General features: G+C 38.6%; 1 protein-coding gene across 22 annotated transcripts in view; it reads right to left on the bottom strand.

Annotated features, from left to right (window-relative positions):
- The window catches only part of Dlg2 (discs large MAGUK scaffold protein 2), a 1,973,059-nt gene that overhangs the window by 539,084 nt on the left and 1,414,513 nt on the right, over positions 1 to 19,462 (bottom strand). For all 22 annotated transcript variants that reach the window (XM_006507776.4, XM_006507769.4, XM_006507767.4 and 19 more), the window contains one exon: positions 9,259 to 9,428. In XM_006507776.4, the coding sequence (XP_006507839.1) occupies positions 9,259 to 9,428 (170 nt within the window). The remainder of the gene's footprint in view (positions 1 to 9,258; positions 9,429 to 19,462) is intronic.

The raw sequence follows: 19,462 nt of genomic DNA, 5'->3' as shown, positions 1-19,462 counted from the left end.
ATAAAATTAGCAAATGCAATCAAATGACTCTCTTGCTCATAATGCTATAATGCACGGAACAGTGGGGATTATAACAGCAATATTTGTACTTTAATCTTCACATGAAACCACTTGTTCTGAGTTCTCAGGAAAGAGCTGGTTTACAGATCTTTTAATCATATGAGATCAAACATTAGTTTAGAGAAAGTCTTTAGTTTTGTAAGCATTTATCTTAGATATGAAAGTTATCAGAAATTAACAATGCTCTTCCAGGAGAAACCCAATGGCTAAGCGTCAGCAATTTATCACGTGTCCTCAATTCCTCAACTAGGAAGAAAATGCTTTGTAGGGGCGGAAAGTGGCAATTTAGCCAAATTTATTTCTGAGAAGAATGTTTTCCTGGCTTAACACATAGTTTGGCCTTTTGTTTCATATTCCCTGTATTTAATCCCAGCAAAAGTTTTCATTGTATATACACTTAAGCAGATCCCCTTATTATCAAGGGAATAATTTTAACTCAAAAGCATTGAAAGAAATAACATTAAAGAAAAAATACAGTGCGTTGAGGCCTCATGCCAAAGTTAAAATTGCCATTTATGCTTACTAATAGTTAAGTCATTGTTCAGAATGGTCCTTCACAGAAAAACACGTCTACCTCCCACTTGGAACTCAGAGCAGAGAAGACAATCTTGACAAGGTAAATGGGGCCCTGCCATCAAAACCACATTTGCACAGACGTTAAAAGATCAATGTACCTTTTAATTTACCCCATGGCAAGAAACAGAAAGAACATATGGTATCTTTTCATGAAATAAATGGTGGGTCCCAGCAACCAAGCCAGCATATAAACCTTGTGCTTAGTTTCCTTTGGTGGTGTGGTAAACTGCTCTTAAATCACTGAATCACGGAGAACTCCAAACTCTTTTAGCCTCAATATTCAAATTAAGTGGTGGTCAGCCCAGCTTGTTAGATAATATCTCTGGAGGAGCTACACAGTGATCGAGAAGGAGAATAACAGTGCATGTGATCTCTGTGCGAGGATTAATGATAATCCATTTAATTTTCAATTAAAATCTTTATTCGTGATACATGTATTAGGTGCTGAAACCAGAACTGTTGGTCTCCTGAGAGGCTCAGCCAGTGCCTGACAAATACAGAAGTGGATGCTTATAGCCATCCATTAGACGAAGCACAGGGTCCCCAATGAAGGAGCTAGAGAAAGGACCCAAGGAGCTGAAGGGGTTTGCAGCCCCACAGGAGGAACAACAATATGAACTAACCAGTATATCCAGAGCTCCCAGGGACTAAACCACCAATCAAAGAAAACACATGGTTGGACTCATGGTTCTTCTAGCAGAGGATGGCCTAGTCGGTCATCAATGGGAGGAGAGGCCTTCGGTCCTGTGAAGGTTCTATGCCCCAGTATAGGGGACTGCCAGGGCTGGGAAGAGGGAGTGGGTGGGTTGGTGAGTAGGGGGAGCGAGTAAGGGGTAGGGGGTTTTCAAAGGGAAAACTAGGAAAGGGAATAACACTTGAAATGTAAATGAAGAAAATATCTAATAAAAATCAAGCTATAAGGATAACCAATTTGCAAAATGAGAAATTTCTCCATGTTTCTGTGCTGGGATAAGTCATTTTAGTTATGTTGGTATCAGAGAGAAAGAAAGTAGAGGCAGAGAGAAGAGCCAGAATAGTTAAGAAAACAACAGCAACAACAGCAAAGAATTATTATGTAAAATGGAAAAGCTGGTAAAACATTTCTGTTGAATATCCAGTAAATTCTGTGTCTGTTATACATACTATGTTTGCATGAACAGTTGATATTTAACTAAGCTGGATGACAAATCTTTTCTAAAAGAACACTATGAACATTTTAACTTAATATAATCCTGTTCAGTGTAGAAATTCGTTTTGGACCCATTGCACTAGCAGGAAACATAGGAGAGGTTTCGAATTTTGTTTTGAGTCAATCTGTTGTTCAGATGAATGTTGCTTGCATAGCAGAATGTCAGAAAGAGGACTCTCCTCTTGAGGAGTTCCTCCATAGCCTTGCACCTCTGGCTGTCCTTCCTTCCTTCCTTCCTTCCTTCCTTCCTTCCTTCCTTCCTTCCTTCCTTCCTCCCTCCCTCCCTCCCTCCCCCCTCTCTTTCTTTCTCTCTTTCTCTCTCTCTCTCTCTCTCTCTTTTTCTCTCTTTCTCTCTCTCTCTCTCTTTCTTTCTTTCTTTCTTTCTTTCTTCTTTCTTTCTTTCTTTCTTTCTTTCTTTCTTTCTTTCTTTCTTTCTTATTAGGTATTTTCTTTATATACATTTCAAATGTTATTCCGAAAGTTCCCTATACACTCCCTCTGCCCTGCTCCCCTACCTACCCACTCCCGCTTCTTGGCCCTGGCATTCCCCTGTACTGGAGTATATAAAGTTTGCAATACTAAGGGGCCTCTCTTCTCAGTGATGGCCAACATTTTCAGTATCCTCCACAGCAGGGGTGAGCATGCATTTGTCTCTAGAAAAGCTTTCCAGTGTTATATTTAAGTAAGTCAATGTCAGCTACATATGCAGCTAGAGATACGAGCTCTGGGAGTACTGGTTAGTTCATATTGTTGTTCCACCTATAGGGTTGCAGAACCCTTTGGCTGTTCTGTTTGCCACACTTCACTTCTAGTCTTGACTCCTGTCCCATTTCTATCTTGGTTCCTAGTGGTTACAACCCTGATTTTGTGCACAAACTCTATTTGTGTTTTATTTTCAGTTAAAGGCTTTACTAAATTTTTCCAATACAGTCTAGGCTCGGGAAAAGATCATAAAACTATTGTGCTAACTTTTTAATTGTTAGAGTTAGCAGCTTGCTTAGTTCCTCAATTTGCATTGTTGGGACCTGTCTTTCTTATATTATTATGGTTGTTAGGAAGCCTGGCAACAAAAGGATGGGCAGAAAAGAATAAAGTCCTTTTACAAGAATACTGCTAGTGATTCGGAATATTATCTATGGCCTTGTGGAGAGATAGACAGCACTGAAGTGGCTCTTGGGGAGAGTATGCAGACAGTGGTCAAAATGGGAAAAGAAGGTATTCCAAAGGTGGTTAAGGAAAGAGCAAAGGCTCAGAGTCAGAAGGTCAGAAGATACAAGAAGGGGATAATGACCCAATATGGTTATTAAAACCAATATCTATGGCTGAAGGAGAGGCAGATCACAGAAGTCATGGGATATTGTAGTGAGAAATTCAGATTCTTACTTAGAGATGATAAAGAGCCATTGGAGATTTCTGAGCAAGAAGGAACCATTAATAAAGCAGTGGGTTTTCAGAAAGCTGGCCAAGGAGAAGCATGCAGACATAAAGGGATTGGCAAGGAGTCCATTGTAGTAGTAGGTCAGAGAAGATTTCATAGAAAAAAGAACTTTATAATACTGGTGGCAGAGATTTTAAAGAGCGGAGTGGTTATGTAGTAAATTGCTTTGCTATGGTGGATGATTTAACAAACATAGCGAAGCAAAGGGAGCCAAAATAAATTGACTTTGAGTTTTTGACTTTGGAAGACAGACACAACCATTACATTAGAAACTTGTGTAAAGGAGGCTTCATGCTGTTCGCGTTCAATATATTTAGGAATATATTTCCATATATTAAGTATATGGAAATATAAGACCAAAGGATGTGTGTGTACGTATATATGCACAAATATGTTGCTAAACATGTTTATAAGTCATAGAGTCACAAGGCAGTTTTTACCTCAGTTTAGATATAAATGAATATGTATAGCACTAGACAAAAAATACAGTTGCAAAAAATATGCATACAATGTATATTACACATGGTTTTGCCCACACATATGACACGTGGTTACTTGCAGAAGATAAATATATAGGCTTTGTTTGAAATTGGGGAATATTAAACAAATAATCTTTAATTAACAAATATTGTTGCCAAAGAACTGAGAATTAGAACATGTGAAATACCATGGAAGTTACCTTAGAAGCACATAAGTGAGCACACTGATGTTTTCCTTTGTTCAACTTTCAGCCAAAAATGGTAACAATGAACTATTACAAATATTACTAAGAATTTTTAAATTCTTATCCTGAAAAAAATTCAATTTTCTGACTAAGCCTTAAGAAAATCTTCCACAAGACTAATTAACAAGAACCATTACATTCCTGGAAACCTGAAAACAGATCTGTCATGTGTCACAGCTTTATCATTCTTCTTTTATATATAAATATGTATGATTTCATGTATCTGCAAAACTGTCTAAAAGAGCAAAGAGGAAAATTTAGGAGTAGTGAAGGATTAAGAAAGGGTAGGGGTTACCCCTCATCCACTTCCATTAGTCCCAATACTTCTGAGCCATGCAGACAGGAGCATGTTGTCTTCTGAGAGGCTCCACCCAGCAGCTGACTCAGGCTGATACAGACACCCACAACCAAATAGTGAATGATGGAGCTTGGGGACTCTTATGGAAGAAGAGGGGGAAACATTGTGGTCCTCAAAGGGGATAGGAACTCCATAGGAAGACCATCTGAGTCAACTACCCTGGTCCCTTGGTGCTCTCAGAGTCTGAACCACACCAACCAAAGAACATACATGGGTTGAACCTAGGCCTCCCCGTTCATCTGAAGCAGATGTGCAGCTTGGTCTTCATGTGTGTCCCAAACAACTGGAATGGGGCTGTTACCTATACTTGGGATATGTTCTACTAGCTGGGCTGTCTTGTCTGGTCTCAATGGGAGAGGAAGCTCCAAGCCTCATAGATACTTGAAGTGCCAGGTGGGGGAGGATAGCCAGAGGGAATCCTACCTGCTCAGAGGAAAGAGGGGAGGGATGGGGGAAGGTTTGTGGGAGGAGGTGAATGGGAGAAGGGCAGAGAGCAGGATGTCAAGTGAAAAATTAAAAAACTAAATTAAATTAAAAAAAGAAGAAGAAAGGGGAGGTTAGTGGACTATAGGGGTTGTGCTCAAAGACTATTATTCATATGCATGGTAATCCAATATGACAAAACTGCTACCTAAACTCTCATGGGGAAGCTTGTTTAAGTTGGGCCACAGTGACCAGTGATCTTGATGTGTGTTTAATGACAGACTCCTTTGGTTGGTTTAGACTAAGAGGAATTCTGGGAGCTTTCTGGGAAATCCACTAGAGAGCTTTCATTATAAATTTCTTTCCTTGAAATACCCCCTACACATTCAGATTCTTTCTTTAAATTTTGATTTTTTGGGAAACTTAAATAGACCTGATTAATTACTACTTTCTACATAGGATTACCTATATTTTTTCTCAACTGACTGACAATACATGGACACCCCAGATGCTTCAATGACTAAATTTCTAACCACAAGGTAAAGCAAATTTTACACGTTGAGAGAAGCATTTTTACTTTTTATTAGAAATGCACAATGGGGTTCTTCGAAGTTCCCAAGCAAATTGCTAATCACATTTCCTCAGAGCTTTCTCTGTAGCCTTCCTCATTTGACAGATGGGATCCCTTTTAGAAAACTGTGCCTCATCTGCAGAACACACCACACAGAGTTTAGCAATAGATGGTGGGGAGGGGGACTGAGTGATACATCTTAGCTAGAAGAGTCAAAACATTGCAGAGAACATGTCACATTCAATGCACATGCAGTTTCTTATGTGGTCTAATTTGACCATAGCGATGTCCAATGCCAAGCATTACTATTCTAACCAATTAGCTATATTTGACTGTGTGTACTTAACACGGTTTCAACACACAGCACAACTCCACTTTCACCAGTCTCTACTCCGAGTTATGTATAACTGAGCTTGGCTTTCATTCTTGCCTTTTCAATTTATCTTTTTTCCAGCAGCCAGAATGAGTTGATAAAGATGGTGGATCTTAACATATTTATCCTATGCTTTGAATTTTTACCCCCTTGCATTTATATAACTCCAAACTTTTAAATATTATAAAGTCAGCAAAGCATGATCTAGCCTCTGCTACCTCAGCCATATGGTCTCATGTCACTCTTGAAGACTCTCATGTCTACTTGAATTCTAGACAATATGGAGATCTTTTCTATACTTTGGCTGCCATGCTTTTATCTGTACCCAAAATTCTCTCCTCTCTTGCTATATTGCTATTTTAATTTATAACTCAGGAACAGCCTTTGTCTCCTTTGGCATATTACCTAATTGGTTCGCTCTCAATGTCTTCATTCCTTATTAATTTTTCAAGTTTATATAACAGATGTTTTCCTTACCTGACTATAATTTTCTTGGGAACAAGATTCACCTCTTCTCTTTGCGAATCCCTGTCTACCGGTGTCATGTACACAGCAAATATTTTATAAGTATTTGTTGAAATATTGAAGGACCAGTTGTCTGTATAACAAGACAACCATATGTTAAATAGACATAGTTGAATACATCTACCTGGTTAGAATACTGATGTGTACGATGTGACAACTATGTAGTCAATGTGGACCAGATAGGGAAGGGTATGCACATGGAAGAGTGGAATATTTCCAGTTCTTTGAAGTGTTCTGACTCTTCTGGCTAAGATGAATCACACAGCCACTCCACCCCACTACAACCCAATCCCAATTAAAATCATGGCTCAGCTCCATCCTAAAATCAATGTCATTTTGTGTTGCAAAATCATTAAATATGTTGACTTTAGATTCATTTTTTATTAGAATTTTTTGAGGAAAGAAATTTATCTTCATCCTTCACCATGGATTAGGGTTTCCCTCATTTAAGTTTATCATGGTGAAATTTTTTTTTCAGGGATACTGTAATTCTAAAATTAAAAATTATAATATATGAGAGTGAAGAAAGCCATATTCTTTTATATTTAAGACTTTAATTATATAAGCTACTCTAATTCTATACTTCATGAGTTTCAAGCATAGGGAGAGGCATCTGGAGTCCACACAACTGGAACACTTTCTTTCCTTAGAAACCAATTGGCTATGTATAGGCCACTGGTTCTCAACCTTCTTAATACAGTTCCTCATTTTGCCCTGACAACAACCATAAAATCATTTCATTGCTACTTCATAACTATTATTTTGCTACTAGTATGAATCATAATGTAAATATCTGATATGTGACCCCTGCAGAAGTCACAACCCATGGGTTAAGAGCCATTGGTATAGAGAAACAAATCAGACTTATACAAAATAATCCAGTATAAAAAAAAAAGTAACTGACTCAGGACATTTGTCCACAGGCTCTATAGAGCCAGCTTTCCGTATGGAAATTTGCCCCTAGGATTTCCATGGTTCCGAAGATCATCCCCATATATTATGTATGTTCTTTGAGTTACTGCCTGCATCCTGGGTTAATCAGCTCTCACTTTTGAGTACCTCCCTCCATGTCATAAGACCTTATTGCCCTACCTCAGGCTCAAGGAGCTGGAGAAGGCCTGATGTCAAAATAAAGAACTAACAAATATGTTTCTGGTAAAATTATGGAGGTTGGGTCATCAGCTCCCTACAGCCTTTTAGTGTTTTGCCGAAGCAGCTGGAGGTCATCTAGTGACTCAGAGCAGGAAGCCAGCAAAAGAATGGCAATATTTTTCCTGAGGGCTTAAATTAGCCTTTGCTTAGGGAAATGATGAATAATTGCTGTAGCTGAGCTGTATAAATAGACGCATATTATTTATATAGAGTATATATTTTTAATAGAAAAAAATCTATGTTCCATTTGTTTGGCTTTCAAAAGCAAACTGTCAGTGTGATTTTAGTAAATGGATAGGGTAGACCTTCATTCACACTTGAATTCTAATGTGCCTGCACTTGATTCATGAGGGATCTCTAAGCATTTCATTACATTACTAAAAACCCATTACCATATTTAGTAAAAAAAATACTTCAAAATAGCCTACATGCATAGCTAATATTTCCTGAGTGGTCAGTTTGCACCAGGATTTAATTCAGATATGTGAACTGTCTCAGTGAATCACCATAATATCTCAGAGAACGAGCCTTGTTTTTACTTGTGGTCTGTAGGTGAGAAAATCAAGGCCATGGGAGGGAAATTTTTATAGCCAGTGTGAGAACTAGTGAAGGGAAGTGGTGGGGTTCAACTTATGTGCTCTGACCTGTGGGGGATGTTGGAGATAACCTGGTACAATAGAGAGCTCCTGCAACTCCTTGAAGAGTCCTGATCTACTGTCTATAGTGTATGATCTGACATCTCTCCACACACAGGTGAGACAACACAAAGCCCCACTCTCACCCCACCTCACCCCCAGATTAGGGTGGTGACTGTTTCCTCTGTTTTTATAGAAATCTCCCCAGGGGATTGGACCCTCCCTTACAGGCTCATGGGCAGGTGGGTCAGATTGGCTATTGAAAACATAAACATACTCTAATTGGCTAAAAAGCCATAATATAAGCTTATTTAATAAACAATAAAGTTAGGTCTGCACTTTGATGCTGGTCTCCAGATTCTGCATCTTGGGCATCTTCATGGGCTCCATCTCCTCTTTCCCCTTACTTCCTGGTCCCTGTTCTCACACTGTTTATGCTTCCCCTTACTATATACAAGCTCTTTTAAACATATTTGGTCACATTAAGTCCAAGGATTTAATGAAGGTAATTCCACTAGTAAATGGTTGAACTAGTATTCTAATGAGTTTGTCTGGTTATGTTGATGGCAAATGGTACTTAATACTGTCCATTTTAATACTTAAAAATGCCTTTTTTCTTTTTCAATCACATACTTAGCATTAGACATTAAATAGATTATAAGGAAAATATATTATAAGGGTATAATGATTACTCATTAATCTAAAACATTTAATTGTGAGTCCAGGCGATAGAGGGCATGCCTTCGATCCCAGCATTTGGGAGGCAGCTGCAAGAGGATCTCTGTGAGTTTGAGGCCGGCCTGATCTATAGAGTTAGATTCAGGAGAGTTGAAGCTGAACAAAGAAACCCTGTCTCAAAAAAATTATATAAACAAAAATTTTAATTGTGTTAAACCAATTTTTAAAGCTTTCTGAAGCATCTGAATACTATTTGAGTCATGATGCCAGTGTTGTAACTGAGATTACTACGAGGATTTGATCCCAGCGTTCACCCAGGTCCTTGAGGCACACACATAAAACAAACAAACAAACAAACCAAGCTTAATTTATTTTGTCTGTGTTAAAACCAATGTACTATTTACTGGCTACAACGCATAATAGTGTTACAAAAACAGACTGTCAAAGCTGTCAGTGGGCAATGAAGGTCAGAGAATTAAAGGCCTTTATAGAAAGACTAGGTAGTCAATTTTAGACAAATTTTGTCATTTGTTTCTCAGTGTAAGTCTTTTATTACCTTTTGGACCTTTAAAAAGTTTGATTTCCACAACAGTCTCCAATATGGGTCGCCTTCTGCGCACGTACAGCCGCACAATAGAGCCGGCTTCCTTGAGGGCTTCCACTGCTTTACTGTGGGAAACCTCTGACACATCAACTTCATTCACCCGCAAGATACAGTCGTTGACCCTGCAAGGGAGGAAGAGGCAAGGTTGAGCAGTAGACAGGAGCCCGAAGAGAGGAAATCAGTATAACTGTGTACATTAGCAAAAGGGAAAGAGTGTGAGAGGTTTGAAAATGTGCAAATTTGGAAGGTTCCTTATTTACAGTATGAGAAATTGTGTCAAGCTCATACTCCTGCACTGCACAACATTCCGCACATTGACCACAAGGCTAGCCAGTTTCCATTTTAGACTCTACTATGCTAGTGCAAATTATGATTGAGTAGCATATGACAATGTTAGAAGAACATGCATTTTAAGATAGCTGTCAATGATATACTTATTTTTTACTATCTTAGCTGGTTGCACTGAAAATTATGATCTAAAAGCTTTTCAGAACTTATTATGGCAGACCATATAGACATAACAGATGTAATTTTATCGCTTAATTTTGCAAAATTCTTAAATCACTAGATATAAGTGTTATGAAATAATTGTAGAAACTCAGAAAAATGTAGGAAGTAGAAACTATGTAGGAAGTAGAAAAACATGTAAAACAGTCACCTCAATGTGTTAAGCTTGTTGGAAAATTATCTTTAAATATATTTTTCCTGGAATTCATCTCACAATATTATAAATTTTGAAGCTTAGACTTAATCAAAGTTGAGAAGATCCTCAGATAATCTTGTCTAAGACATTTACTTTAAAAACTAAGAATTATGTAGTACTTTGTTTCTGTATTCACACAGGAAGGGCTTATTTGACTTCTAGTTAGTTTATTTTTATAGTAATTATAGTGATAACATGAATCATGGCTGGGAGCATGGGTTTCAGACTAGAAAGATTTCTTCACTCTGCCCATTAACTTGAATTTTATCCATCTCAGCTTATCTGTTGCTCCAAACAGAGGGACAGTTCTTGCCTGACCCTTCTTCCCTCCATCACTATATACTCAGATAAATCTATAGAGCACATACAGTTTACATCTTCTCTTCTATCTCCTGGTAGAAGTCAATGCCACCTTGTCTGTAGATGACTTTTCACAACCTCAAGCCTAATATTCTTCTACCGTCTTTTTTGTGTTTGAATCCCTTTTCCTTAAAGTGGCCAGAAGAAATGAGTGTGGCTGCTAATATCTCACCCAACGTCTATTCTCTGCTTCCCTTCCAATGTCCAGTTTTGTCCAAGAAATACATCATTTAGCAATTATTTGTTGAATATGTAAAAACAACAATTTAATTTCAATTGTTGGATTTTCTTCTTCTATGTTTACAAGTATGGGTAATTTTCTCAACCTCTCTAAGCCACATACATTAATAATAGTAATATGGAAGGTTTCACTAAGAAACAGTGATGTTATTTTATCAGAACAGATGGAATGGCTTTAGTAGGTTTACACATACATTTCCTCTCTCACAATAACAACAACAAAATGCAGAAAGCTACTAATTAAAATAGTTTTGAGAATGTAGACATGTATCAGGGATGCCAGCCTCCATAGAGCAGCTGGTCCTTTGAGAGTGGGTAATTTTGCCATCTCATGATTATAAAAAAGCATAGTTTGTCATCACCCCATGTTCAGAATACTAATCACGTTGTGACCATTACTTTTCATAGAAATGAGCAGTAGAAAAAAATTAGAGGCTACATCTATTCAAACTCTACTAATTATTTCCTTTTTGTGTATAGTGGAATCTTTGACAGCTACAAGTATAAACAAACCCAGCCTAACTCATATGGTGGTTCCTGAATATATAGGTGAAGTAGGTAGCTTTAACATAGTACATAGAATGCAAGACTGACAAAGAGGAGGTCTGGGTTTGAGTCCAGCTGCATAGTAAAGACACCTCATTTCTTCGGAGAACATACTCCCACAAGAAAAGAGGAAGCATAGCTGTGATTGGGGAGAGGAGCCAGTAGACAGTTAATGGGTGTACACTGGAGGTATGAAGTTACTAAGTGATTTCTTTAAAAATGAACGTAGTAGAAATTTAAATTTCCCATTAGGGCATGCCAGAGCCAAAGTTAAATTTAAGTTTAAATTTCTGTGCCTTAAAAATCATTAAAACCAAAATTCCTCTAACCTGTAAGCCCCTTGCTAAAGAACAGACACTTTCTGAGAAGTATTTTGCTGGAAGCTATTGTTTAGGAAGATAATAAGCCCCACGGTTTTACTCCCCTAAACAAGTTTGTCTGACACAACTGCACCTGTGTTTGACCACAAGTGGGTGGGATGTAAAAAAGTATCTTTTGTTTGCCACATGTAATTGTCCTTTAGGAGGCTTACTGCTCAATAAGCGCAACCTTTTCAGCTCTTTCTGAACTCTGGCTGACTGGTTCAATTCAACTCTTGAGGCTCAAACTCCTCTCCACACTGACTGATTCAGTCTGGTTTCTCTCAGGTGCTGTGCTTGGAAAGACTGCATCTGAACTCTACAAACTGATCGACTCCACATTCAACATCTCTGCTCTGAGCTCAACTGCACTCAACAGACCTGCACAGAACTGAACTCTCTAAACTTAACTGAACTAAATTAAAATGGACTGTCTTTCTTTCACTGGTCTTTAAGTAGCCTCTCTTTCTTACCTGTTCTCATGAGAATTTGGCATATCCGTTCTCTGACTCATTATATCAAATCTTTCTTTGATTGGTCACCTTGTCTGCCCCTCAGCTAGATGTCATTTTCTGAGATTTAAGGTGTGTACTAAGGACATTTCTGTGTTCATGCCAGATCATAATATAATCCAGCTGTGTTTGCATCCCAGCTGGATAACATAGACCTTGAGGTCTTTACATGTTACCTCTTTCCTGAGCAGCCATGTCCCTGAATTAAAATTCCTCTACAGCATGAGGTACATAGGTAGGAAATGCATCAGCAAGAAATAAGTGGGCAGAAAATATGTCAGGATATATGCTTCCCCCTGATTGGACTTGGCGGGAAATAATTAGCCTTATGGGTCTATCTTTTCAAGCCTCAGCAAAAGGTGGCTTATTGCCATTTTCTGGGAACCCAAAAATGGATCTGGCCACAGTCCACCATCCTGGCCAGTATTTAATTAAAGCTTGCTTCAAATTTGGCTCAAAATGGTGGTAATGGTCTCATTCGTGATGATGAGATTAACAGACATCAACTGTGCACTCTATTAGCCCAGTCTCTTCACTCAATTTTCTCACTTCAGTTCATGAAGTATTGATCTCCATTTTATAAATAGAGGGATATCAATGGTAAGGTCACCCACTCTTTGTGAGGACAGAGACATGATTTCTAACTGGGTTTACCTTTATCTGTGCTGATACAAAGAATTTAGAGTTGTTTGCATTACGTTAAAATACAAAAAAAAATTTGATGATGAGATTCTTCAAAAAATTGAAATTCTTAAAGAGAGAGAATGTCAAGCCAGAGAACTAGGACATTCAACCCCACCCCCACCCCCACCCCCAGCCCAGTTACTTGAAATAGAATCTGGCCAGAGGGCCACGGCTATTTAAAATTAATTTGTTTACTCTAACTGAAGATAACCTTTGTGAGTAAGGTCACCCCTTCATTTTAAGGCACATAAATGTATCATTAGCTTGCAGCTGAAGTCATGCATCATCCTAGCATCAAGTCCATCCTCTCTCAGACCTCTGAGCCACTGTGTAAGGAAGCCATTTGCATAGAGACGTTCTCATCACTGGGCTGCTGGAACTGACTCTTTCACTCAGTAGCTGCTGTTTCACATATGAGGCTATGGCTTTGCCTGGAGCAATTTCATCTTGTGGAAAAGAATTGGCCACCCAGTACTTTTTAAAAAATGATTTTAATAGTTCCCTGGAATTTTCTTTTGCAATTCTGATATGTTTCCTTCAACTGAATATATGAGAAACAAAAATTTATATAATCACTAACATCTGTCTACAGAACCACATATGATCTTTGTATTTATTAATGAAATGACCTCTCACATGATAAGAAATCACTCATAATTAATATTTAAGAAATTACTGGTTCTCTGTTGAGAATATATTTTAAAATAACTTGTAAAATATAGTTTTTTTCTCCCATAAGTATCAACATATGCTTTATTTTTAAAATAAGATTTGTTATGTGACTATATCTATATATAAATATTAAGAATATTAGTTTATATAATATGTTTTCTGAATGATAATACACATTAAAAGTTGCAAATATTGCTGCTTAGTATGCAAAGAAATACTAGAAAGAAAGAATAATGCTAACCTGTGGTTCTTATTTTTCTTGAAAAAAGAGATTATGGATATTTAAAAACATATTTTTATGTTCCTTCCATAATTATAAGTATGTAATGTTCAGATAAATTACAAGCAAGGTCTATGTGCTTTTTCCATATATATCTGAGGTCTCCTGTGAACTCTAGAACTTAGGAGCTATTTCTTTAAGGAACTCATTCAACATCTCAAAGCTGAAATATGTACATCTGAAAATGGAGATATTAAGTCTGCTGCATGGATAAAATGAGATAATGCAATAGGAATAATTAACATAGTGCCTGATAAGAGGAAATTCACTCTGTAGACCAGGCTGACCTCAAACTCACAGACATCCACCTGTCTGACTACAGAGTGCTGGGATTAAAGCCATGTCCTTCTATGTTGGTCTACTTTTAACTTTTATTTTAATGTTCTACTATCTTTTGAGAAACCATCTTTGGCACATTTGGTTTTGTTCTGTGTTTCTCTGTTAGGTTTTCCCTAAAAAATACAAATGGACTTACCAGATTTAACAAATAAAAATAAAAAGGCCATCCATCATTTGATCTTAAAATTTAACCAAGATATTGGATTTAAAAACATACATTAGACTAAACTATTGTCTTTGGTTGGTTAAAAAGCATGTCTATCACATAATTGGAAATATCCTATACACTGTATATTTTAATCAGTCTAGGAAAATGAAAGTTATATATGGTTGTCTTCTTTTAATAATACCTTAAGTAAAACTTAAAGATGTAATAGTAAGCCAGCAGCTGACTGAAACAGATGCAGAGACTCACAGCCAAACATTAGATGGAGCTTGAGAAGTGTTGTGGAAGAGTTGGGGGAAGAATTGAAGAACCTAGAGGGGATAGTGACTTCACAAGAAGACAAACAGAGTCAACAAATCTGGAAACTGGGGCCTCCCAGAGAGTGAACCACCAACCAACCAAAGAGCAAGTACTGGATGAACCTAAGTCCCCTGTACATGTGTAGCAGATGTATAGCTTGGTCTTTACACAGGTCCCCTCCAAACTAAATCAGGGGCTTACCTGGACTCTATTACCTGCCTGTAGATATTGTTTCCCTAGCTGTGCTGCCTTGTTTGTCCTCAGTGGTAGAGAATGGACTTATTCCTGCAGTGACTTGAGGTACCACGGTGAGTTGGTACTCAGAGTGGGCCCTGCCATTTCTCAGAGTTAGAAAGGGTATGGGGGAACGTAGGGAGGGACTGGGGAGGGAGCCGAAGTAGTGGGTTCTGAAAAGGGGGTGTAAAGTGAATAAATAAATTAGTTAACGGAGGAAAAAAAACAATGTAAGCTACATGTATGTACTCTCAAGGCTCATGAAATACACCATCCACACATTTGTGGTTATTCAAAATAATTACATGGGCAGGGTGTGTTGGCATACACCTTTAATTCCAACATTCAGGATCCAGAGGACAGTGAATCTCTATGAGTTTGCAGCCAGCCTGCTCTACATAACAAGTTCCACACCAGCTAAGGCTACACTATTAGACACCATCTCATAACAAATTAATGATATATTTGAGACCTAATCCCAGGTGAACATCAGTAGAGTCAAAGAACATACTGAAAAGCATTAATGTTGAGCCCAACAATAAAATGAAAATCAGTGGTTTCCAAATACTTATCCTAGTCACTTGGAGAGTTTAGTAGGCCCCAAGTTGTTGGGATCTACCGGAGGTCTTTATTTGGGTAGGTAGAAGAATGTAAGAGATGGAACCTAGAATCATGGATGTAAATGCACACGATAGCATGAATTATATTCCCTGCCTCCCACAGTTCTTTACAATGTAGAACAAGATTCAAATCTGCAGATTCTTAGTGAACCTGGTTGTCCTGTTCATACTCTAGATTTTGAAGGTGCAACCTGCTTTGCTCATGCCAATTTCAAAATGAATAAAAGTTCTCAATCTAACGAAGACTAAACAATTATGATAAAATTCTTGAGTTCTGATTATGCAACTGCTCAACTCGTTTTGCAAGTTCTCACTATTTGGAACAAATCTCAAAGGGAACCTGGACCAGGAGACCACAGTGACAAACTGTGAGAAGCTGTGAAGATGCAAACCACTTTCAGTCATGTCTTAGACTCTTTTTTTTCACTCCTTTTCTTCAGCATTAGCCAGCTAAGCATTCACCAAGAGCCACTTTGTCCTCCGTCTTATACATAGCGCTCTGCTCTCCTCTCTAACTCTGGGTGAGGGTAGCTGCGTTTATTATGCATACACGCCATCTTCTACAGTGCATATACTGTTTCGCCCTCCCCATTTGCAACTTCATTTCCCTTATATAAAATGCTTGCGGGAGGGAGTCTCTGCAGCTGTCATCTGGGAAACATCACAGCTTTCCGCAATGGGGGAAGAACTTGCTATTTCAGCACAAGTGATTGGTCTTTTGGCTTGTTCCTGGAGAAGCAGAGCTGCCAGTAACAAATCTCAAGCCAGGCAGCTTAATGAGTATAACAAAGAGAAATGGGCATCGAGTGGGAATTTCAAAGGGAGAGAACCACAGGATTGGACACTGCTGATTCAGCCTACTATAGTGTTCTGTCTATGGACAGGAGGACCACACATCAACTATCATGAGATGGGCTGCTGTTCTTTCCTCCTAGATTTAGCTACACTACAACTTCCTACCTGGCTTTTCTGGTGCCAGGCTAACAAGCTGTTCTATACTCCACCCTGAGACAAAGGTAGGTCCCTTTCCCAAATCAAACTTGACAATGATTCTGCTCACCCCGTGCCCCCCACCCCAATTCCGCAAGACTTTAACACATATAAAATAAAGACTCATATATTTTTGATTTTATTTGTTTACCTGACAAACAGCTTTTATTTAAGAAGTCATCATCATTTATGATATCTACATTTGAACTCATTCCTCTTGTACTATTCTCTAAGCATGCCACTATATCTTATTTTGTATTTCTTTTTTTCTTCCAAATATCTGGATAAATCTGGCTCCATTCAAGGGCAAGTTCATACTCCGTGGCCTCAGGCAATGTTTCTGAATCACTGAAGTTCTTGTTGCTCACAATGGGTGGAGTAAAAATTAAAAAAAAATCCTGGTGGTGTCTCATCCAGAGCTGTAAGATGGCTGGGTAGTCTATAAGACCTACCACACCATACATAACCTAATCACACTTTATAAAATATGTCTTGAGACATTAGATTTATTCCTTCATTTACCTCTATTCAAATATTTTCTGACTCTAGACATGGATGTTACATCAGACATATGGGATTCATAATTACACACCTTTTCATTCACATTCACTTTTGCTTTATGATAAATGTGATAAATGCTTTGGTGAGAACCTGAGATATATAGGAAACAAAGTAACCTAGAAAGAACATTAGGTTTATAAATCATACAGTAATTCTAATCCTGGAGTTTCCACTAATCAGCTAGGATATTATCCTGTGTCTTCACATTGACTTCAACGATTTTAAAATTCTGTTTTACCTCTGCTGTTTTGTGAGTTAAAAACTTAAGGTTATCTCAGCCTTGCATTTATCCATATTGGAAGTCAACAGTACACGTCAAATGGTGAACTCAGTACTTCACTTTTCATCTTCACAAAGGTAAATTATTCTAATAGCAGAGATGTATGGGAGAAGTGGGTGTCTCCTTTTTTCTTTGACATACATCTAATCTGTAACACACACACACACACACACACACACACACACACAGACACACACACACACACACACACACACACACACACACACAGACACACACAGACACAGACAGAGAGAGAGACAGAGAGAGAGAGACAGAGAGACAGAGAGAGAGACAGAGAGACAGAGACAGAGAGAGACATAGAGACAGAGAGAGAGAGAGGGGGGAGAGAGAGGGAGAGAGGGAGGGGGAGGGAGAGGGAGAGAGACAGAGAGAGACACACAGAGAGAGAGACAGGGAGAGAGACATAGAGACAGAGAGAGAGACAGAGAGACACAGAGACAGAGAGAGACAGGGAGAGAGAGACAGACACAGAGAGGGGAGTGTTAGATCCTCTTCCCTATGTGTTCACCTAGACTGTCAACAATCTAGATTTTAGAAAATCTTATCACAACCCATCTTGCCTCTAGGATAGTCTCCTATAATCTGTTGTTATACTTTCTCTTGCTATGATGAAACATTGTTACTAAAAACAAATTGGGGAGGAAAAGTCTTACTTGGCTTACAACCTTGAGGTCAGTCCATCATTGAAGGAAGTCAGAACAAGAACTCAAGCAGGGCAGGAACCTGGTGGCTGGAATTGATGCCTGCTTACTGGCTTGCTCTCCTTGGCTTGTTCAGTCTGCTTTGTCATAGAACCCAGAACAATCTGCACAGGGATATCTTCACCCACAATGGCTGTACCCCTCCAATCTATCACTAATTAAGAAAATGCCCTACAGTCTTGCCTATAGCCCTCTCAGTTGACCCTAATTTGTGTCAAGTCGGTATAAACTAACCAGCACATATCTTTTCTAACCTATTGTCAGAATCATGTTTCTGAGATTAAGCCTGATTGTTTTATCCTATATTTAATAGTCTCTGATTATTTACAATTTTGCCTATGGAAGATGTTCAGCAATTAACATTTTTAAGTCAAGGTCTATTTGCAAATTAAATTTTGCTCAGGAGTCACACAATGTACATTTATAATTGCTTATAAGTTACAGAAAAGGCACAGTTTCCATGATTTCTGCATCAGAGAAGAAAGTGGAATAAGAACTTGCTGGAAGCTCTTATCTGTTGCTTTCAGGGAGTTCTGAGAGAACCAGGGTCAGCAGGCTGCAAACAAGTCAGCAGAGCCCATGGCAAACAGAGGAGAATGTGCCCAATGCCCTTTCTTCTCAAGCTTTAGTGCCCTGGCTGAAAAGGGTCTTTTTCTAACCTACAGAAAGGCTTTCTAGAGTGTATTGGCAGCAAAGTTCTTAGGGATCTGTGGAATAAAGACTGAATCTGGCAGCATATTGTCTGAAGCTTCATGAGCACACAGGTCTTTGAACAGTGTGATTGTTATTTACCTCTCCAGTCCTGTCTCTTGCTATATGTTACTTCTCTCAAACATCACACACATTCATGGTATAAGCGTTTCCTTGGCTAGCTAGGCTACCCCTAGGGTTCAGTAGTCTGTTAAGTACTGCACAACCTTTTCAACACTGATGCCCACTCTGAGGGTGCTTTATAGTTTAACAGTAGAATTTGAAAATCAAGCTACTAAGATGTCATGTAAACATTGCAGCACAGTGAGAACACACTGAGAGAAAAATTGTTTTAAACAGATTTAAGAAGACCTCTTGGAGTGTCTAAGGTAGCAGCGACTGAGGGCCATGAGGTGAGCAGAGAGGGAACCTAGCTCCTGGACTAGCTTAGCAGCTGATAGCATGGGCTACAGAATCAGGTCTGGAAGGCCTGCAAGGCTTGACAAGAATTTGGGCTGAAGTGATGTCTATGCTTCTAGCTAGATTATTGTTTTGTAAGACTCACATCTATACCCTTCATGAGGAGAGGGAGAAGGTATGATGGGAGGGTAGATGAAAGCATGAGCTATCTTACGAGCATACGTGACCCTCACACAACTCCCAGTGGTCCTCTGACATTGACAGGATAGGAAGAAGGGACAGAGAACAACGCTTATTACTATCTACATATGTCATTTGATGGCATGTGGGAAGTGAGGAAAGGGAATATGATTTTTTTTTTTTTACAATTTCTATTTATACACTATGAATCACTCAGAGGAAAATGTGTCTTGTTTACCTTTGAATGTTTAGCACCCCCAGTGGTGCCTGACACAGAGTCAGCATAGATTATAGACTT

The sequence above is a fragment of the Mus musculus genome, chromosome 7 (genome assembly GCF_000001635.26).
Source record: "Mus musculus strain C57BL/6J chromosome 7, GRCm38.p6 C57BL/6J".
NCBI classification, from domain to species: domain Eukaryota; kingdom Metazoa; phylum Chordata; class Mammalia; order Rodentia; family Muridae; genus Mus; species Mus musculus.
The sequence above is the reverse complement of the archived record's forward strand: the minus strand, read 5'-3'. Positions and strand labels throughout refer to the sequence as shown.